General features: G+C 40.2%; 1 protein-coding gene across 1 annotated transcript in view; it reads left to right on the top strand.

Annotated features, from left to right (window-relative positions):
- The first annotated feature begins 1491 nt into the window (after window positions 1-1491).
- Window positions 1492-22745, top strand: part of RAB44 (RAB44, member RAS oncogene family) — a 28630-nt gene continuing 7376 nt past the window's right edge. Inside the window, exons 1-10 of the mRNA XM_088154131.1 lie at window positions 1492-2195; window positions 4178-4265; window positions 5921-6083; window positions 6913-7059; window positions 8188-8278; window positions 11079-11174; window positions 13293-13477; window positions 15795-15843; window positions 19400-19494; window positions 21231-22390. Of these exons, the coding sequence (XP_088010257.1) occupies window positions 5980-6083; window positions 6913-7059; window positions 8188-8278; window positions 11079-11174; window positions 13293-13477; window positions 15795-15843; window positions 19400-19494; window positions 21231-22390 (1927 nt within the window). The 5' untranslated portion in view covers window positions 1492-2195; window positions 4178-4265; window positions 5921-5979. The remainder of the gene's footprint in view (window positions 2196-4177; window positions 4266-5920; window positions 6084-6912; window positions 7060-8187; window positions 8279-11078; window positions 11175-13292; window positions 13478-15794; window positions 15844-19399; window positions 19495-21230; window positions 22391-22745) is intronic.

Below are 22745 nucleotides of genomic sequence, written 5' to 3'. Positions count from 1 at the left end.
CTTCTGGTGAAAGTCCACAGAATATTAGTACGTGATGTGCAACTTCAGTTATAGAAGTGATACAGCTTTAGATGGGAAAATCCTTGTGAGGCTAGAAATTGGATGGGGAAAGATAAGAAAAGTCAGTGCAAGTGGTTCCTAGGAATTACAGGAAAGTAAACAGAAAGAACCAGACATAGAGACCATGTCTAAAGAGTGAGCAGACTGAGAACTGGAAACTTAAAAAAGCAGAAGTTAGGGAAAGAAATGAAGATTTTTAAAAAATGACAATTGTTGGCTGTGTTTGAACAGTCCACTGAATTACAGACTAGCTAATCTCCTTAAAGCCTAGCATTATGTGAACTCGGCTTGTGTAGTTTATGGTTTACTGTGCTTGCTAACCTGGAAAATTCAGTGAGTAAACCATGGCTCAGTTAACCATGGGTAAGTGCTGTGTGAAAACAGTCATATCAAACACAGCCTCTTCCATTGCTGTGATTCTAATCGATTGGGGCATGTTTTTGTTTAATTGTGGTTTACGGAAGCCACCATTATCTGAGTTCACATAAAGACACTGAATCACAAATTACAGTGGCTGAGATCCACACACTAAGCCAAAACAGTCTGTTATAATTAGTGCAATGTGTGAACCTAGGAAAAAGTGACTTTGGGAAAAGTTTAAGAAAAGGGAGTACAACTGATTGGTTTCTATACAAGTAATCTTTAGGAGAGAGGACATTTGTATGAGATTTCTGTATGTTTCGTGGCATAATGTAGAAGCACTTAACAAATCCTGCTTGGAGAAAAATTAATACAAAATGTGTTCTTGATAAACAGAGTCTAGGAATTGCAGAATAAAATACAAAAGTCCATAGTTACTACCTTGCAATATGTCAAGTGCTTTTCCCACATAAGCTACGAATTAGGTTTAAAAAAAAAACCAGGAGCTTGGGTCTGTAATTATGTTGGTCCTTTAGATGCTCAACTGGTACTACATCCTTGAATTTTGTAGGATGTTATTAGGGTGCAATTCCATTTTATGGCGTCTATCCAGGTCAACGTTTTGATTGTGACATCCTGTGCCGATGTCTTAACTTAGTATGAGATAAGCAGTGCACACATTGGGTCAAAGGCACCATTACTTGTTAAAAGTGTGCCAGTTAATAATGGCTAATCAATATACATTTACAGTCAACAATGTGACAGAAAGGGAAGCAGGCTATTACCCAGTTAGGAATTTTTAGGAAAAACAGCAATTAACCTGAATAAAGAAATTGCTCTTAGCTGTCATCTCAGACCAGCTTAGATTAAAACAAACATCTCTTCACCACAGAAATCCATGGTTGCACCTTTGCATAAGAAGTACTTTATGTTCAACATAATATATTTATTATATAACATTGAAATATATATTAAGATATTTCTACATCAATCATAGTTGCATGAACAGAGATTGGCATGAATTTGTGATAAATTGTTGCCATTCTTTATTTATTCTGAAATATGTCCTCTGCAGAATTGATTTGAAAAGGAATTTCATTTTGAGATCCTGTCTTACATTTAGCACAAAACTTGTAACAAATTTCTAACCTTGCATTAAATGTGGAAAGTAAGCCCAATTCTCCAAAATCTGTTGAGAAATACAATATAGGCCAGCAGCACAAATGGTCTCTGAGAATCTTAGGTATGTCCTCAGAGAACGCCTAAAGTTATCAAATGTAATATTTAAAGTAATGTAAGAATACTACATACATACATGAATGAGAAATAATCCTAACTATTTAATCTTAATTAAATGCAAAAGAAATAACATCAATTTTAAGTGTTTTCCTAGCTTCAGCCCCTCTGCTCTCTGAACTGCAGCCTCCAGCATGTCCTTAAAGAATTCCCCAGCCAGTGTGGGGAGCTGAAGTCCACACATCTTAGAGTTGCTAAGGTTGAGGAACCCTGCCTTAAAGCCAAATGCTGCCTAAGCCTAAAAAAAATAAATAAAAATGGGATAGCCCTTTTCTAGCTGAACCAGAGGTGGGTTGAGCAAGAAGGAAAATAACAAGCTGATGGTTCGGAGGAGCTGGTGAAATGAACCAGCAGCTGAAACCTCCCCCCTGCGCTGCAACTGTACCAACTTCCGCTTGAAAAATAAGGGAACCATCTCATTTAAGTGGACAAATCCTGCATGACGGAGCACCTGAAACTCTCTGTTTTTTAATTGACTGGTAAGTTTTCTTAAGAGTTCTGCCAGGGTTTAACTTCAGGTTATGCTTCATCTCTGACTTGGCTAAGAAGGTTTCCCCCCTGCTGCCCATTTTTGAAGCTAGATTTTTTTTTAACAGTGGAAATCGTGTCTGGGTTCACACACCACTCTAAAGCATAGGGTGTTTTGTCTGGTTTGGCTTTAGCATGTGGTATAAAGTCTGCTGCTGTAGTTTGGAAATCCTGGTTTATGACTTAGCATTATGAGTGAATCCAGCTAACTGGGACTTACTCAAGAACCCATAGTTAAATAAACTATGGCTTAATATCTGTGAATCCTGTCTCTGAATGCTAGCTGCTTGCAGAAACAGAAGCCAAAAGCTGCATGTCAAAATGCATGGGAAGAGTAGTTGCTTTTCCTTACTGCTCCTTTTTTCACATACTGAATCTCATCAGGCAATTATTAAAAGCACACAATGCCTATGAGAGACAACGTGATGTAGTTCCTAGAGAAGATTTCCCCAAAGGGGCACCAGCACATGATTTTGAAGTACAGTTAGTCCCAAATCCCCAGCAGCCAATTCAGGAAAAAAAAATACATAAGTTATTTGCTTTTGGCATGTAATAAACTAATGTAGAATATATTTGTAAATGTGGACTCTGTATCAGGCCAGACTGTTTGCCTTGTTCATGAGGACTCAACTGGTATCAGCATTTTTGACAGAGAGGGGAAGGTGGGCTGCAGAGTGGGGTGACAATGAATGAGCTGGCAGTGTGTTGCCTGGGATTGGGGACAAAATGTGAATTCTTGAGAATTTCTTTGTTTTCAAAAACTATGTTAATTGTGTTTTACAGTTACTTCACAGTGTTTATGTTTCTCCCCTAAAAATGGTAGGACAGAAAGTGTTCTTCCTCTTGGAGGTCTAACTTCTAACTAGAAATTCTGGGCATTGAACATGGGACTTTCTGCAAACTAAACACACGCTATGGCCCCTCCACACCTGGCAGCTGGATATTTTAAATATATTTTATTTTATTTTGTCATAAGCCACAAATAACTTCATGGGTAGGAAGGAAAATAAAAATGTCTACAGGCTATAAATATTGTTGATCTATTGTCTGAGCTTGGCACTCGGTAACAGCCAAGTTAGAACCAGGAAGTTAGAAATCAGAGATTATGAACGTGGTTGCTTAAGAAAATACTCCACATATATGAAGGATTTTTTCCTTTTTCCAGGTGCAGGAGACCTAATGGGCAGCCTTAGGTAGCCAGTCACTTCACAACTAGGAATGTTTACTAGTTCAGGAAATGTCTGACAATCATCCACATGGGACAGACTAGACAGCTGGAGTATATAAATGTATGGGTTCCTGATTCTAATTCCAATAACCTTTGAGTGGGTTTAATTCAGAAATATGTCTCGGTTAGCAAGCAAATGCACTGATACTCTACACCTGCAACAACCCACTTTGATTGGTTAACCATGCTTGGATTTATACAATACCCTAGACCAATGTTTCTCAGTCTCAGCAACTTTAAGATGTGTGGACTTCAACTCCTGGAATTCCCCAGCCAGCATGCTAGCTGGGGAATTCTGGGAGCTGAAGTCCATACATCTTGAAGTTGCTGAGGTTGAGAAACGCTCCCTTAAACTACCATGTGATTGTCCAGATTGAGGCTCAGAATTGTCTGAACTCAGCCAGCTGATACAATTAATTTATGGTTCAGTGTGTTGTATAAACTATGATTCAATTAATCAAGGCTTAATGTGTGGTGCAAAAATTTGATGCAATTAATATTAATACTGGGCAATGTGTCTCATGTATCAGAATAATAAGCCTACTGAGGATGTAAACAAGATGAAGGATAAATACCCTCCCCACCCAGCCAAGCTGCCAGCCATGTACAAGTAGGGAATGTCTGCTAAAGGCAGAACATTTAGGCCTAGTCCCTGGGAGCAAGTAAGGAGCCCCTGTGAAAACCCACAAATATATTCCATTTCAGAGGAAGAGTTATTTAATTCTGAAGTCATGGAAAAGAATTGGGACTGATGAAAACAAAGAAGTTTTACATTATACAATCTGATATGCAGGTAAAGTAATGATTTAGTTACTCTGTTTTGGTATGACTGAGGTAACATAGTTTAATGGTGAATGAGCAAAGCTTGACAAAAATCTTACAGTCACTTCTGTTCTGTCACCTGCCCACTCTTCTTTCATTTTATCTTAAGAGAGGTAGCCTGCTATCCACTCTCCTTTGATGTTATTTATTATTTTTAAGGTATCTCTTTCCTTTTCAGTGTGAATGCATTATTCAGAGTACTATGCAACAGTTAAAATACTAGAATTACATTATAAATATTACAACAAAGCAATCTTACATAAAAATGAAGACAGGGTAAGCAAATTAAACAGAGGGCTCACTGTTACAGACATTTGTTGCCCAAAGCAAAAGCTGGAAGTTGAAGCGGAGCAGTAAGAGAAGTGACCCAGCCAGCCACTCAACCTGTTGACTAGCCATCTGAGCAGAGATTTCTGTCATGCCTAATGTTACATATGTTTGTACTGTTTTCAAAAACAGGCAGCTGAGTTACTTCAGAGCACAAAAGAGCTCGCCTGGAACATCTCTTTGGTGGCCTTGATGATGTCAAGGGCTACCTAACTATTGAAGAGTTCATTGGTGGACTTAATATGCCTTAGTTCAGTCTTACATTAATGCGGCTGGCTATGTTAATTTTTTGTATACTCCTTTGGGAGTAAGCCTCATTTAATTCAGTTAAACTTACAGCTGAGTAGCCATCACAGACTTCAACTGTGAAAGAGTACTTTTGGATCAAGCTTTCCATATGTATTTATTAGATCAGCATCCAGCCTTTCTCCAGGAGCTCAAGGCAGCTTACAGAGCGCTCCTTCCTCCAATTTTTTCCCATAAGAATATCTCTGTGAGATAGCTTGGGTGAGAAATACTGACCCACCCAACTAGTTACCCAGTTTAATTTCCATGCCTGACAGTGGAGCTGAACTTTATCTGGCTATTTATTCAAACAATTGCTCTGGCCCAGTCATGAAATATTGGGAGAAAGTTTTAGATGAAATTATCAGCATTGTCTTTGATTTGTACGCTTCTTTTATGTTTCCCATTAAGTCATCCCCCACTGATATCCATTAGGAGAAACAGATATAAAATAGCTGCTCAATGCCTTTTGGCTGGTAGAACAGAGAACTGTCTGTTTGGAAAACACTCTGGAAATTTAAAGTCCATTCAAGAAGGGCATTTTTTGGTAGGAGGAGCCAAGGGGAGCAATTGAGCATTAGACATCAGCACACTCACTTATTCACAATAAACCAGAATTCTGAAAAAAAAATTACCATGATATATGAACACAGCTATAAACTACTTTCTTTGGTATAATTCAATTAGGTTAGTAAGGTAGAGGATAATATTTCCTTTGGGTTGAGCTGATAATTTCCTGGACGTGTCTACGTAGATTTCTTGGCAGCACTATGGGAACAACTGCCTTCTGGGATGCTTGACTTCCCTGTCTAGTCTAAAGCCCTGGACTCTCCTGATGTCTCCTGTTGAAGTAGAAACTGAGTCTGACTCTGCTTAGTTTTTTTAAGAATAGCCAAAGTCAGCTGATCACTAAGGATTTTTCATATAGTTACCAAATGCTCCAAATACATTTTAGTAACTATGTGATACCCCTGCAAAAGAGTATGTGGTATGATTTCATTTGTTTGTTTGCAGGGCATTTTCTGAGCTCACTGATCTTGATAAAAAAGGCAAGGAAGAGGAAGGCAGCTTTGATGAAGGCAACTTCAAACCTGGCCCTGGAGGAAGTTAATATTGAGGAGAAAAAACATTTTGAGGCTTTCATAAACAAATTGGGAGCTGATAATGTCTTTGAAGAGTAAGACAATATGATAACCTTACACCTGTTTCATACTGACTCTCACAGATTAATGGAAGCAGAATGGGAACTGGTGAAAGAGAAACAGATTTGATATAAATACAAGAGTTAATTAATATAAGGGGTTTAAAGGTGGAGGGTGAGATCAGTAAAGGGTATTCATATTAGCTTTACAGTAGAGTATCCCACCCCCATCCATTTTGCAGATCCCCTGTAAATTTCCTGCTTGTGCCCTTGAAATTTAATGGCAAAACACTGGGTTTTGGCAGTGCAATTTTAGCTAAAGAAGATGCAAAGTTAAATTTCCCTAAGCATCTCAAAAATCAAGCACCATCGTAGGGAACAGACCCACTATCGGAAGGATACAAAATCTGTTCCTGATTTTCCAGCAAAATTAGTTTCAGCTGCTTGATTTAGCACAGGTAGAAATCTTTTCCTTGGTTCTGTAAGTCATTCTATCATCTATCACTAGGCATTTATGTGCCTTTACAGTGTATTTTGCAGGCTGGTATCTCCAGCTGTGTGGAACACCAACTACCAGCAGCAAGCATAACACCTGTCAATTGATGTGATAGAATCAAGCTGGCATATATAGCGTAATACCTCATTTACCCAAGATATTTTATGGTTTACCTGTAAATGAGTCACTTCCAAGACAATTTGTATGGAGATATGGATATTTCAGCTTCGGCCATAGGAGCTTTTCAGCCTTAATGGACATTTCCATGCTGATCTGTTCATGTCCAGCTAGAACTTGGATAAGCTAAAATAATAAAAACAACTGAACTAGACTACTCACCAGGAAGCAATAAACTCTCCTCTTGTATAGCAAGTCAGAAATCTGGAAGATCTGGGTGCAGCTCTGGGAGGCAGAACCACATCTGCTGGGAAATCTGAAGGAGTTCTTGGCTAAAATGGCACACTTGATCAAGGAAGCTAAGCATGAAAAAGAGAAGATACAGTTACTACTGAAAATGTAGGTCACTGTATAGAAATGGAAATATGGGAAGTGTTTTCATTAACACAGATTTTCAAAATGGGGAAAACAACATAAATTCAGGAAAATTAACTATGGAACTGTATGGGAAGAAAGTAAACTAAGGACTCAGTAGCTGAATTACATAACACACTAAGCTGTAATTTAGTTGATTTGTTGATGACTAGTGCAATGTGTAAAATATAGTCATGAGATTTGTAAACCATATCTTATGGCATAGCATGTTACAAACACTGTGGCTTGTTAAAACAAATCATGGCTTTTTGCAATGTATGAACCGTGCCTACAACAGATGAGGGCAGGCGTTTTAGCTTCTAAGATCTTTTTATCAAGAGACAAAGCCTGGGTTCACAAATCCTGCATATTTTGCTGAACTATGGCTGTGGGATAAGCCACAATTAGCAGAGTTGATGCATAATTGCTGAATTCACATATTACTCTAAGCCATAGCATTATTTGTTTGGGTTTGGCTTAGTATATTATGTGAAGTCAGCACATACACTTGGGATTGGAGAATTGGGATTGGCTTTGTGTATCAGAATGTAGTATGCCAGGCTTTCTTCGTTTAAACTGTATAATTGGGTGAAGCAGAGGGAAGAAGTTAATAATTGGGAATTAGAAGTCATTACTGATCACTGCAAATGGTTCAGAGGTCAGATTCGTCATGAAATCTACTGTTTTTCCACACTGGCACTATATGAACCTCTAGTTTTAACACAAAAAATGAAAGATCATCAAATAGAGACTCGAGGAGCAATTTTGTTTCTTTAAGGTATCTTTTCTTAAACTGGAGCTCTCCAGCACTGTTGCAACATCTGGGAGTTATAATCCCAACATAGCTGAGACCATTATAGTGGGAAAGATTGCTCTGGAAAATCCCCCCAAATATAAGAAATAGGGGTAGAAGAAGTAGTGGGTATACCGATGGCTACTGCTCTACTTTAAGGGAACTGGCGAGACTATGCTCGTGTATTTGTTACAGAACGATCCTCCTGTAAAATTAGTTACAGAGCAGATTGAGCATGAATGAGTATAGTAACAGTTGAAGAATAGGTCTCTTCATGTGCATAAATCTCCCTTAACACCTTGTTATTGGCCCTCTGCTAGACAAATTTCTGATCACAATAAGAAGGTGCAGAAGCTATATGAGGAAATGGAGCAGCAAATTGAGAAGGAGAAACAAAAGCTGAAGAAGGAGGTAGGTGCCCAGTTGGGCCTGGCTAATTCCTAGGATTAATGAGGTTTCCTTTTCTGAAAGCCTGCCCTTTCTCAATAACTTGAGGCAGATTTACCTGCAACATCACATGAGTTTATTTTCCTATATAATCATTGGGGGGAGGGGTATGTTTCATCTTCCTTTTCTATGAAAGCAGAATTGAATCTGCCCATTCAGTGAGAACATCACAGGAAGGCCTATTAGAATTTAGGGAACATGGATGAGATGCCAGGTCTTCTCTGTGGCAGTCCTCTCCCCCGATTTTGGAATTCCTTACCTCCAGAGGTTTGTAAAGCTCCTCCCCTCAAGGCATTATGAACATAGATTGAACATGGTTCTATTCCTCCAAGCCTTCAACCTTATTTCATTGGTAACAGTGTCTGTTTTGGGGTGGGGTGGGGGGGTTGGTTTATATTTGTATACAATTTTATATTTTTACTCTGTTGTAACCCACCCAGAGTCTTTTGACTGGGGCAGGCTATAAAAACTGTAAATAAATGAATAATATGAGAGGTCCAGGAAAAGTGAGATCAAAGTACCCATAATCCAAAAGTGGAGGAGGAATAAGTGTCCTTCTCCAGAAAGGCATTCAGAGCTGAGCTGGCTCTACTTTAAAAGCACTGATCATATGTTAGAGAATTTATTTATTTATTTATAATGTTTAATGTTAAATTACTTCATATTTCTTTAGCAGAAGAGAAGAGGGTGGAAGCTGAGTAGCAATGCCCAACATGTAAAGGGGTGAGATGACAGGAGCTGCAATTTGCAACGTCTAAGAGACTACAGGTTCCCTCTCTTCTGTAGGAAGATACAGTACAGAAACACAGCAATCTTTCTATCACCCTGAAATGGTCATTCATATTTCACCTGACCCAGCCTGTAGTAGTGAAAATATAAGGACTCTGTACAGGTAGTCCTCGACTTACAACCACAATTGGGATTGGAACTTCCATAGCTAAGCGATGTGGTTGTTAAGTGAGTCATGCCCAATTTTATTACCTTTTTTTGCCATGGTCGTTAAGCGAATCACTGTGGTCATTAAGTGAATCACATGGTCATTAACTGAATCTGGCTTCCCCCATTGACTTTGCTTGTTGGAAGCCCCCTGGAAAGGTTCCAAATGGCTATCAGATGATCCCAGGATGCTGCAACTGTCTTAAATATATTGCCAAGTGCCTGAATGTTGATCATGTGACCATGGGGATGCTGCGACAGTCGTAAGTGCAAGGACCAGTCATAAGACCACTTTTTTCAACACCGTCATAATTTTGAACAGTCATTAAATGAATGGTCGTAAGTCAAGGACTACCTGTAGTGTCCAACCTTCAAAGTCCATCTTACCATGTTTTTTTTTCTAATCAACAACACTTTCCCATGGGAAGATTTCTTATAATTAGTTTCAAAATCTTTATATATATATATGATAAATTTTAAACAACCACAGGAAGGATTCTTGTAAGTAATTTCAAAATTTTATTTCAAGTCCCTCTAGCCCCTTAATCTGTTTATAACTTTTCAAAATCAACGCTCTAATCACCCTTTTGCTGTTTATTAAAAAATAATAATTTTTTAAAGTCCTTAAACTTACCTAAAACTTCTTTTGCCAAGGTTTGAAGGAAACTCACCCAGTGTGATGAAAATTGCCTTTCTGAAGGTTCTTAATACCCAAAAATCCATTAACAAGCCATTTCCAAAAGTGATTAAGAAAGGAAGTACATGAACCCAGTGTCCTTTTGAAGGCTCCGAACCATAGCTTGGGCAGAGATGACTTTCCCTCAGTTCCCAGAGCTCTAATAACTCGCCAGAGACAGCTGTCTTATGGTCTCCTGATGGGGAGCCGCTGTATGGAGTGCTTGTGGGCAATCCTGGTTTTCTCCTTGCCCTGGAGAGGAATTCTGAGGAGCTGATCCATTTGCTGGATCCTCATTCCACTGTGGTTGTTGGCTCCATGGGAGTCTGCCATTGCTTCCCTGGAAGTCCAGTACCTTCCAGTATTTTAGATCTCATTACTTAAATGAAGCCCAGCCATTGCAGAGAATGGAAGGGACTATGGGAGTAATAATGTAGGGAGGAATCAGGTTGAAGAAGGGTGGCTTACATTGCTTGGCAATTCTGGCCTTCTATCTTCAACACTCCTTATTTTCCACTTATGGCAAATGTTGATTCTACACCATTCCTTAGAGTAAATTCAAGACGAATTTATCTTATTAATTTATCTAAGAAAATAAAAATGTGGAATTCTCTGTGCATTGATGTTGAAATGAAATATTACATATACATTACACTGAATACATTAAACATCACATATACATTTTAGCCACCATAGGGTTTATTTACATTATCCTATATGCTTACTGATTAATGAATAGCTAACCTATGTGTATCTTTATGTTGCCACAGTGGCACCATCCATGCATAACAGGGAAGTATCAGTGGGGAACTCCAAACATTGTAAAAGTATTTTGGGGTGAGAGACCTAACAGTGAAATCCATAGACAGGACCATGAATATTGGGCAAGGGATGAACTGATTGTACTGGAACACAAAAAGAGGGTGGGTGGGAGTCGAATAAAATATCCTGGAAAAATGTTATGAGAGGCTGCCAGTCTGTCTAGAAACCTGAACCAAAGGCATAAGGCAAACTTTTCTTGCAAGCCCCACTTATAGCCTTAATTAAATAAAGATAAGCCACATGTATGGAAATGCATTTACCAATTTTGGGTTGTTGGCTTTTGTTTTTGTTTTGGCACCCTTATAGTTTTATTGCAATTTACTATTGCAGAGTAAAGCCAGGAGCCAGTTGCATTACATGGAGATGCAGGAAGAGTTGGATGTCAGAGAACAGGAAATCCAGCATTTCTTCATTGTACAAAGAGAGGTAAAATATCAGTAAGACATGAAGTAAGCAACCACTTCTTCAGTCGTTCGCAGCACTGTGGCATGTTCTGACTTTAAGATGAAATCTACTTTATGTTGGCATCCAGAATAATGAGAGTTTATTTTTTGCAACGGAAACAGTGCCACCTCCTGGAAGCTTGTCCTCTGTTCCAAACTGGAAATGAGGTTCTGTTGTATGTTGGACGTCGAACCAAACCACCATTCTCAAGCTGCTGTTTTCATCCAAATACTTCCAATATTATCCAGGAACAGTGGCTGCTCTCTAGTGCAAGCCGAAGGTGACACCACTTTGCAACCCTGATACGAAATATTTATTTATTTACTTAGGCTTTTAAGCTGCTTTAATTATGATTGACTCCAAGCAAGCAGCTTACATTCCTACTTTCCAGTAACAAGATTAAAACAATACTCTCCCTTTGTACCATCAAGAACAACAAACAAACCCAAGTACATAACATACCTTACTGTAGGAGGGGCCTAATTCCATCCATTCCTGAATGCTTTCTGGAACAGTCTGCATTTAATAGCTTTAATTAAGCAGCAGGGTTGGTGACAGCCTGATCTTGGGAGGGACGTTGTTCCAAAGGAGGCAGCAACCGAGCCAGCTCTCCCTTGTGGCCCCTGATGTTGACACTCCTTGTGGGGGTCCAGAGAGAGACCTCCCATCCACATCCTCTTGGACAGGTTGAAATACCAGTGGGAGGCATCTATTGTTGAAACCGTTCTGGTATCTTTGACCTTTACTTGCCTGCCTCCAATTTGCTGCCTGCTATTACTGATGGAGTGCAATTCCCAAACTGCACACTCAGAATTCCCATTGGCTGGAAATTATGCAAACTGCAATCCTTCGGGAGATCACCAGACTGAAGAGATCTGTTTATCTATGGAACAGAGTTCTGCTAGGTGGCAACATAAGAGCAAAATAAACTACGTCTTGCTTAGTTCAAGAATACTCATTCTCAGATATTAGTAATATTACCCCCTCCTCTCCCCAAACCACAGCCACTTGGTCCCTAGTGTTTCCTGGAGGATTTTTAAACATGTCAAGGACTGTTTCCAATGGGAGCTTATTTCCAAGCCCAATTTCTAAACATACTGGACAAAACGCTTTCAAACAGAACAAGTATTTTTCACATTAGGACACTTATCATTTTTCTTGTCTTTAACCGTGTCACAGCCAGCAGCACCCAACAGTTTCATCTTCCCCCGCTGTTTCTTTGTGTGTGGGAACAGATGAAATCCACTCAGTTTTTGCCATTTCCCAATTTTTAAATACACAGGACATTTTACTTAAAAAGAGTGGGGGGGGGGGACAATGCTTTTTCAACTGGGTGGAGTGCCATCCGTCTTTTTCCAGTCAAGGTTCTGATCCGTGAGATTTAAAGCATTCAGCTGCAGAAGAGTCTACCCGACAAACAAGGTTCACTGGGCCCAAGGCAAACATGGTTATTAAGCGTGGATGGACGGGAGAAAGGCCAGAGGGGGATTTCATATCTTCTTCTTCCCTACTGCTGCTCCACAACCACTGAAAATGCTCAGAAGGTGAAGAAGAGAGTGGGAAGCCACAGGCAGTCACGATAGCAGCCGGAACCCCCACATTTGCTAGCCATCCATTCCCTGCTCAGGACTTGTGCATGCAATTGCTCATAGCAGTTGGGGAGGGGAAAAAAGGCAGCATCAGGGCAGCTCATGATGGACACAAGGCTCTTGCGGGGGAGAATGGAAAGGTGCAGGCAGTTTTGTCTAACTTTGCCTTCCTTTCCCCGAGGGTCCAAATTAGGTCCCCTCTGTAAGTATGCACTTGCTAGCCCTGTTCAGTGTTTCTCAACCTTAGCAACTTTAAGATATGTGGGCTTCAACTCCCAGAATTCCCCAGCCAGCATTAGGTTCCCTCCCCAGCGTGTTGGCTGGGGAATTCTGGGAGTTGAAGCCCACATATCTTAAAGTTGCTAAGGCTGAGAAACACTGTGCTGAAGTCTATCAGGTTTCTCTTTTAAGAAGGCCCCAAGGTGGTCACCTTGTCTGCCTCCCTTGTATTTCTGTCCCTGCGGTCAGTTGAAGAATTGTACTGCTGGACTAAATTTTTCTTACTTCTCAGCTTGAAACTCAGTTGCTCAGCCTCAAGGCAAAGCAGGTGGTGGCCAATAGCCAAACCCAGCAGCTGAAAGAAATCAAGGGCAGCCTTGAAAACCAGCTCCAACAAACCTTCCATCAGCTTCAAAAGACTGAAAGGTGTCTGGATGTCATGAAGGATAGAATATCCCAACTGCACAGTGAAGACAGGTGAGTCCTAATGATTGTATGGGTGGCTGCCTTGGAAGATGGTCTGCATGTATCAGTTGGTCCCAAATGGAGCAGCTACACAGTGTACTGACCACTCAGGCTATATGATGCCTGTATCTTTGCCCTCTGTTCAGGAGACCATCAGTTTTGAGGGCAATGGTCTTTCAGGCATCTTCCACCCTTGTTTTTTACTTGGTTCCTGTTAAGAGATTTTCTTTTCTTCTTTGCATTTCAATGGGCTGGGAGAACTGGATTACAGAGCCCTGATCCTTGTTGCCTAGGCCTAGCAGCACCCTCGGGTCTGCTTTTGTGCAAGATCTCCAAATTAAATTAAAATCTGCTGATTTAATCCTGATCCCCACGTACTTTGGAGCCAAACTGCATGAAGGGAGTTTTCCTCTCATCTTTGTGTATTTACACCAGTTTTTCTCAGCTGGGGTTCCACAAGAGGTCATGATTTTTTTTTTTTAAAAAATCTTGTTCTGAACTTTGCGTGACACACAGTGCTAGTGTTTGCAGTGGTAGGAATTTTTATATGACACAACTCAGCTGCTGGCTTGCTGCTTTGGTGCTGTTTTTGTAAATGTTGTAAAAACATGGATTGTGTAGGTTAGAAATGTACTTTTTGTATTTTTTTGGGATGTTTATGTAGGGGTTCCCTGAGACCTGAAATTATTTCAAGGGTTCCTCCGCAGTGAGAAGGCTGGGGAAGGCTAGTCCAGACCAGTGTTTCTCAACCTCAGCAACTTTAAGAAGTGTGGATTCCATGCTGGGGAATTCTGGGAGTTAGAGTCCACACATCTTAAAGTTGCTGAGATTGAAAAACACTGGTCTAGACCATAAAGTGATAATCTGAGTCTCTTTCTAAGATCTACTCACTTAGGCACACACATTGCTACAAGTCAGCTTGCTGCCTATGTGATGCCCTTGCGGGGAAGGCCTTTCAAACTTGATATCTCCACAATATTTTATTCACTGTTGGTTTTTGTTTCATGCCATTTTAAGACATTTCAATGTGAAGGTTGTATGGGTTATTTTGGTTTTTGTTTTTTTTCCTGCTGCTCCTGGATTGGCTTTGTCCCTCACCATCCCATGCCATTGTCAGCAAAATTCTAGTACAGCTGTAGGGCAAAAGGAACTGTTTTGAAGCTGGTTCAACTGGAAATACAGGAGCTCTATGGAGCTTAGAGGTGGCTCATTGTCTCACCCCTCCCCTGACTCTTGAGTCTCAGCTACTCTGGCAGGCCCTGTAAGAGGAACTCTGGTTTGACAGTCTTGCAGCTCTGACTTTTGCCTAAAAGAATAGGGACAAAATTGACAAGATGCTGTCAGTTTCCAACTCCACTTTGGCAGGGGATCAACTATGTGCAAAACTTCAAAGAGATGAGAATGTTGTTTTCCTTGCTGTTGCTGCAGGATTTTTAACAACTCAGGACAGGACAGTGATTTTTGATTCTTGTTCTCAGGATTTTGAGTTGGTAGAAGGGAAGACAATAAAAGGTCATTTTCAAACTGCTTTGGAGGAAATGAGGAGTGAAAACAGTAGTGAAGTGAAAATATCTCTATTCTCGCGATTTTGTCTTTGTGCCCATAAAATATGTGTTCTGTACTCCTGACAAACAATGTGAAAGATAAATGCACACCTCTTTTGAGTTCCATCATCGAAGAAAGGCTAAGGTATAAATGAACAGAAACAGACTGAATATTTTGCAGGACTGAGTGAAACCGTTCCACATTACCTGTGGAAATGCTTGCTTTTTTCCCCCCATCTCCCCTTCTACAGGGGACAAGTGCTTACATCATTAAAACACCTACTGCCATCAGTATCCATTAATTAGCTCCACAAAAGCATCAAAACCTGATAATTTGGTAAATACAGAACAGCTCAGTTGCATTCCCCAGTAATTCTGTACAAAAAAGCGGGGACAAGCATGTGGAGTTATGGCAGGGGGAAGAACATGTTAGTTGTACCCTGTTTCTAACACTTTATTTATATATCAAATTTATATAGCTGCCCATCTCACACAAAGTGACTATTGTGGCATACAATAACAAATGCTTGAAATAAATGCTCAAAGGCAGTTCTGTTTTTGGAAAACCTTTATTATGGATGCAGTGTGATTGCTCTCTTTCCCTTGACCCCTTGAGAGAATTCCCATTTCTCTTTGCACCATCATTTGTATTTCCATCCTCTGTACACGTTCTATCAGTTTTGACTTTATTCCTGCTACCAGGTGTATATTTCTACTGAAACAATTCACAAAAGTGTATGGAAGAAATGGAAAACCCTGTGCTGTATTCCTTCCTCTCTTTTCAGAGACAGACAAATGGAGGAAGACACCATCAAGGTTCCTCACTGTGCGCAGGTACTATTTGCTCACTGCTGATGCCAACATTTTTTTCTGAATTAATACTGGAGGTGGTTTGCTGATCATATCCAAGATTTATTTGGTCACTGAATATAATAGGACACAACATCTGCTTTCATAAAGCCTCATTCCCTGTGTTTCTACTGTATATGAGTCATTGTTTGTTTTGTGTATGTCTTTTGATTAGAAGCAAACTCAGAATAGATTTCCCTTGCAGGTTAATTTTTCTGCTGTGTGTCTGTATAAGGATTGATTCAGTGATCTAGTTAGTGATGATGACAGCTTTTCTCATCTTTCATCTTTGCAGTATTGATACAAAAAAGCAACAAGTCTTGTGATACTTTAATAATGTAACTTCTATACTGCTGACTTCTGAAGTCTCTTAATGGCTAACATTTTTTAAAAAAAAATCATATAAAAAAACTCCAATCTTAGTAAGCCCGGCATCCATACCAATATCTCTTTAAGAGCTCTTAAAAGTTTAAAGATTAACACATTTATTTCTGCATAAGCTTTCATGGGCTATAGTTGATTCATCATGTGTACAGAGTGTCCTTTAGGTATTTACTTACTTATTTTTAAAAAAACTGCAGGGCTGTTTTCAAATTAAAGCCTAGATGTTGAACTAAAAACTGCAGTGAAAATGTATACATACTGTAAAATTATTTTTAAAACTCAGTTGCAGCCCAAAGATTGAAATAATAAATTACTTCTTTAACAAGCCTAGGAAAACCGCTTTGGCTGGCACTAGAAGGATAGTAATGTGGAGATCAAGAGTGCCTTCCCTGTAATGGGGAAAGCATACCAGAGCTGAAGGGCTGCTACTGAGGGGGCCTGTTTCTGGAAAGTCACATGTTGCATTAGAAGTACAAGCACATGATAGGGCACTGCATGATTGGAAAATGGTTTAGAATATACAGGAGCATAAGCTGACTTCAGAATGATCCCACAGATTCCAAAACACCTCTTCCAAATCTGTTTAGAAGCATGCACATCTCTAGCAGTTATACCTTTGTAGCTGGAGCATGAGAAAACAGTAAACATTCAGGTCAGAAGGAAATGATGTGGTATTACAAGGATTGATGAGGCATGTCCTGTTCCCCCACTCAGCAGCAGGAGAGCTCCATTGTACTGACTACAGTGATGTACAGAGAACTCAGTGGGAGACAAATGATGCCCAGGCTGTTCAGCAATACAGAAGTAATTGTTTGGGGTCCTAAGAAGCAATGGAACCTGGAATTCCTAGATGGATAAAACTAGGGGTTGGGGGACTGGAAAATCAGAATCACCATTCCAGTCCTTTCTTGGCCTTTAAATGCAGGATCTCCCCATGGATCCTCTTAGACAATTCACCTTTCCTTTTCCCCCTGTTCCTTTGGTGGTTGTTAATGCCTGGCATAACTTACATTCCTTACTTTTCTTGCATATGTCTTAATGGATATTTATTTCTGTACAAACCATTCATATTTGTCACAATTTTTAATTGGTGTTTGGTGTATCAGGCCAGGTCTGTGACTTGGGAAACATGCATTATACCCCCTGAAATCTGGGATATGTGTGTCCCCATACTGGGTGTCAGCCCTACAAAGTAGACCAGACTAAGAAATGAATGCCATGTAGGTCAGTACTAATTTTATTGTAACAGCTACAGTAACAGAATCTTGCAAGTCTGAATGTGCTTCCTCCTCTCTCCTTTTATCTCCCTGGGAACTAGGGTGGGGCTTGTCTGATTCATTTTCTCAATTACTTTCCTGACCCAGACTCAAGCCTCTTTTATCTACCCAGTAGTTCTCAACCTTGGCAACTTTAAGCTGAGTGGACTTCAACTCCCATGCTGAGGAATTCTGAGAATTGAAGCCCACACAGCTTAAAAGTTGCCAAGGATGAGAAACACTGACCTAACTGGTGCCCAGGTAGCAGCTTGTCCTTCAAGGCCATTCCCTGTGTCATCTACACTAGGCTTGGATGTGGGATCTCAAAGCTCCAGCCTAGCTTGGGGTTTGCTGGGCTGGTCCTATCCTCAAGTGGAAAGCATGTGTGATCCACTTATATTGAGTTGGAACACACAACTGTCTGGTTCTAGTGGACTGGTAGGTTGTTGTCTAGCAAGAAGTTTAGCTGAAGTACATATCTAGGCTTACCTAGATTACAGCTACCTACCTTTTGTAGCTGTAATCAATAAAGTTGTGTTGTTGTTGTTCAGTCGTTAAGTCGTGTCCAGCTCTTCGTGACCCCATGAGCCATATTGCGCCAGGCCTTCCTGTCCTTCACTGCCTCCCTGAGTTTGCTCAGTTTCATGCTCAGTGCTTCAGTGATGCTATCTAACCATCTCATCCTCTGCTGTCCTCTTCTCCTTTTGCCTTCAATCTTTCCCAGCATCAGGGTCTTTTCCAAAGACTCCTCTCTTCGCATTAGGTGACCAAAGTATCTGAGCTTGAGCTTCATTATCAATCCTTCCAATGAGCAGTCAGGGTTGATTTCCTTTAAGATTTGACTGGTTTGACCTCCTAGCAGTCCAGGGGACTCTTAAGAGTCTTCTCCAGCACCACAGTTCAAAGGCATCAATTCTTCGGCGCTCAGCCTTCTTTATGGTCCAGCTCTCACAGCCATACATTACTACTGGAAAAACCATAGCTTTGACTATGCGGATCTTTGTCGGCAAGGTGACATCTCTGCTTTTTAATATGCTATCTAGGTTTGCCATAGCTTTCCTCCCAAGGAGCAAGCGTCTTTTAATTTCATGGCTGCAGTCTCCGTCTGCGGTGATCCTGGAGCCCAAATAAATGAAGTCTGTTACTGCTTCCATTTCTACCCCTTCTATTTGCCAGGAATTGATGGGTCCAGATGCCATGATCTTAGTTTTTTTAATGTTGAGTTTCAAGCCAGCTTTTGCACTCTCCTCCTTCACCCTCAAAAAGTGTGTCCATTTTGTCTGATCCTCCCTACTGCTGTGCTACCTTCTAGAAATTATGCACATAGATACTTCATGGTTTCCTTTATTATGGCCAGAATGATTCTCAATCCTATACATAATTATCAGCAAGTAAGTTTAATTGAATAGTATGATATTTATTTTTAGCTTTATAGGTGATTTTTAAGTTTTAATACAGCATCTTCAGCAAATCCAAAGTATGTTGCAGAGAAATGAAGTGTACTACTGAAAATGTTAGGAATTTCCTTATAGGAATTGCTTCTAATAGAAAAGGTCAGAAAATAAATAATTTTCTTTTAATGTTATTTTCTTATAAATAATAATAAAACTTGAAAGACTTATTATTCATTTGCTGGAATGAAAGGAGTGTATGTGAAGTACTTTAATTCAGTGGGAGATTATATTGCTGCTGCTCCTCTTAAAAAAAAGTCCTTGAGCATCTGCATTTGCTCTCCACTGGTTCCAGTCACATCAGAAATAAAAAAGCTGCAGAATTATCTCTTTAGAAGTTGGGAAAGACAGAGTAATAAATCATGGAGAATAGCATTAGCATTCTCCTCCATAACTGAATGCAGAATTCATCTGAAATATTTTTCTTCTTTCCTTTCTTCCTTCACTAAGGATCCTGTGAATTTAGATGAGATGATCTACTCTCAGCCAGAGGTAAACATGGAATACAGCCTGAACGAGGATAAAGTGGACAGCTCTATACAACAGTAAGGGCCAAAATGCATCTATAACAGCTTTTATATGAAGATAGAATCGAAGGGAAGGCAAGGTCTTCTGTATGGGTGGGATCAGGAGCTTCTAAGGCAAGAGTGAAGGTGCATTTAAGAACTCAAAACCCAATTTGAATTCTCAGCCTCCATTATCCATTAACTCATGTGTTAGAGAACAAAGGAAAGAGCAATTCAGAATGCACTCTATAGCAAACAAACAAAACACTTAAAGAAAACTCCTTTTAATCAAATGAATCTTCTGTAAAAATGAATATCTACCTTAAGAAAATCATTACTGAATGAACTGGGCTCAAAACCTCTTGCTACTACTGCTGCTGATAGAAAAGTCACCCGCCTTAGGCATGAAAGCTGGCTGGGTGACTGGGCCAGTCACTCTCTCTCCCAACTCACCTCACAGGGTTATTGTTTGGGGAAAGTAGGAGGAGGAAGGTGTATTAGGTATGTTCGCTGCCTTGAGTTATATTATATTATACTATATTATTATAAAAATAATAAAGGCAGAATAAAAAAAAATCTAAAAAAAAAAATAGAAGTCCAATTGTTTCTTTTCCATACTAATAATGGTAACAGTATACTCTATTTTTTAAACAAGTTTTTAATTTTTAATAATGATTGTTTATATTTTTTTATAATGAGTGTTTTATAATTGTTTTTATATTGTGATTTTATTTGATTGATGTAGGCCGCCCAGAGTCAGTTCTGGTGAGATGGGTGGCTATATAAATTTGATAAATAAATAAATAAATACAAATAGTCCTTGGTTAGCAACCACTCGTTCAGGGACCATTCGAAGTTACGATGGCATTGAACAAGCAGTGGTTACAACCGCTCCTCGAAGTTACAGCCATCCCAATACTCCCGTGGTCATGTGATTGTGATCTGGGCGCTTGGCAACTGGCTCACACTTATGATGGTTGCAGTGTCCCACAGTCACATGATTGCGATTTGCGACCTTCCTTGCCAGCTTTCCACAAGCAAAGTCAATGGGGAAGCCAGCAAGGAAGGTTGCAGGTTGCTCAGGTGAGTCTCCCCCACCCGCACACCCTCCCCCAGCCCATCTGCAGTCACGCCTCGCCAGCCACCCATACATCCACACCCTGTCTGAGCTTCATGCTCATCCCCGGCCACTCATGCACCCTCGCATACCCTCTCCCACCCGGCAGCAGCCACCCCAAGCCCCACCATGCTTGTGCTGGGTCTCCCCTGCTACCTGCACACCCCCTGTTCTCTTTCCTACCTGGCAGCAGCCACTTACCTGCCTGCTGGCCTGCTTCTGAGCTGCCTAGGACTTGGAACTTCCTGCTGATTTCCCCACTGACTTGGAAGCTGGCAGGAAGTTGTGAAGAGGTGCTCGCTTAACAACCCACGATCCTTGCTTAACAACCCACGATCCTCGCTTACCATTGGCAATGGGGACTGCAGGGATTGCTGTTGCTAAGCAATGTGGCCACAATGCATCACACTTTACAACCACATCACTTAGTGATGGAAATTCTGGTCCCAATTGCTGTTGTAACTCAAGGACTATCTGTACCATCATAGCAAGGGAGAGTTAAACCTGGACTCATTCAATAGTGGAGAAGCTAAAGGATAATTAATGCATGTAGGAACCTCATATTCCTGGTAGACACTTTTGCATCATTAGAACTGAATGCTCTAGTATCTGTGTCCTTATCACTCATTTCTTTGTCTTCATATTGATGATGTGATAGGGCATCTGATGATGTGACATCAGTGACTGAAGGTGAATCCAGGAGAAGAGTGATTTTCATTGAAGAAGATCCTTTGATAGAGCCTTTTGTAGAAGAAGATCAATACTTTCCACAGCAGCCTTCAGACCAAAATTCTTTGTTTAAAGAGTTGAATGAGGCTATTGCAGCACTGAGCAAAACGTCTGGATCCCATTACCAAGAAATAGATGACTTTGGTTTTCAGCAGCAAGAGCCCTTGGATCAAATTCAACATCATGAAAGTTCTCAACAAAATATAATGCTAAATAAAATACCTCATTCTCCAATAAAAGAATGCTCAACCAACAATGCTATACAAAAAAGAGTTTCTGAAATGCCTAGTGGTCAGGATACCTCAGAAGCAGGAAGTCTTCTTAGAGAAGGACCAGTTCACATACAAGTCAGAGATCTGGAGATGAAGAAAGCTAACTTTTCTAAATTTAGAAAGGAAGTCAAAACTCCAGAGCCAATGCCGAGAGAAAGTTTTGTTTCCATGATTCAACCTCTTGTTTACTCAGACTTGGCAACACAAGTTAGTGACTACAAGGAAAGCCCAGTAGAAAGGGGGATTCTGGTTTTAGAAGAGGTAACCCAACCTGAACATAAGAAAGTTTTAAAACACAGTGATACCATCCAGGTTCAGCAGCTGTCCACTGAAGGTGTGGCAAACCAGACTCCAGAAATGAAAATACTAGGTGGAAAGGTATCTCATACTCAGCACCCTCTGCTGAAAACTATGCCACCAGAGTATTTTCTGCCCAGGGTGGCTCTACCCAAGTTACATGCAGGGAATAATCAAAGCAATCAGTTACAGGACATGTTTAGGCCAGAAATGCAGATACAACTTGCTGAAAGACTAGAGATATGCTCATCAGAAGACAGAAGAGAAGGATGGATTGGTCCATCTGAGTGTAAGAAGAATCAAGAGGTCAGTGCAGAATTTAATGAAGAAACCAGTGTTAGACCAGAAGTTTGTGATTGCCAAATGAATAAAGAAACTTCTAAAGACACCACAGTTCTGTATTCTCATCCAGATTGCATGTATAATGTGCTGTTTATAGGAGGCTCTAATGTTGGCAAAACTTCCTTTTTGAACAGGTTGCAAAATGACTCTTTTGATGCAAACGTGACTGCAACTATAGGTATGAATCATGCGGTTGAAAATAATGTGATAAATGTTGAAAGCCTTTCCTGTTGAAAAGTCTGGTTTTGGCTTGTTTGTTTCTTTGATTTTACTTTGATTAGGCCTTTGTTAATAGGGCTATCAGATCTGGGTTGCAGAAATCCAGATGGCCAGTAGATGACAGCAAATGACTACTGGTCATCTGGATTTTTTTAGCCCTATATCTTAGGCTTGTCTACAAAAAGGAGGAGCAGTGGGTACAGTTCTGCTTACAAACCTACTCTAATTCAGTGGGTGAAAAAACAGAATGGCTAAATATTGATGACAACAGAAATAATACCAATAATAAGAATTATATTTTAATAATAGTTGTT

The sequence above is a fragment of the Python bivittatus genome, unplaced genomic scaffold (genome assembly GCF_059951505.1).
Source record: "Python bivittatus isolate LINGU-HERP-01145 unplaced genomic scaffold, Pbiv_v1 ctg000700_np1212, whole genome shotgun sequence".
NCBI lineage: Eukaryota > Metazoa > Chordata > Lepidosauria > Squamata > Pythonidae > Python > Python bivittatus.
Note: the sequence above shows the minus strand (reverse complement) of the source record. Positions and strands in the feature narration are given on the sequence as shown.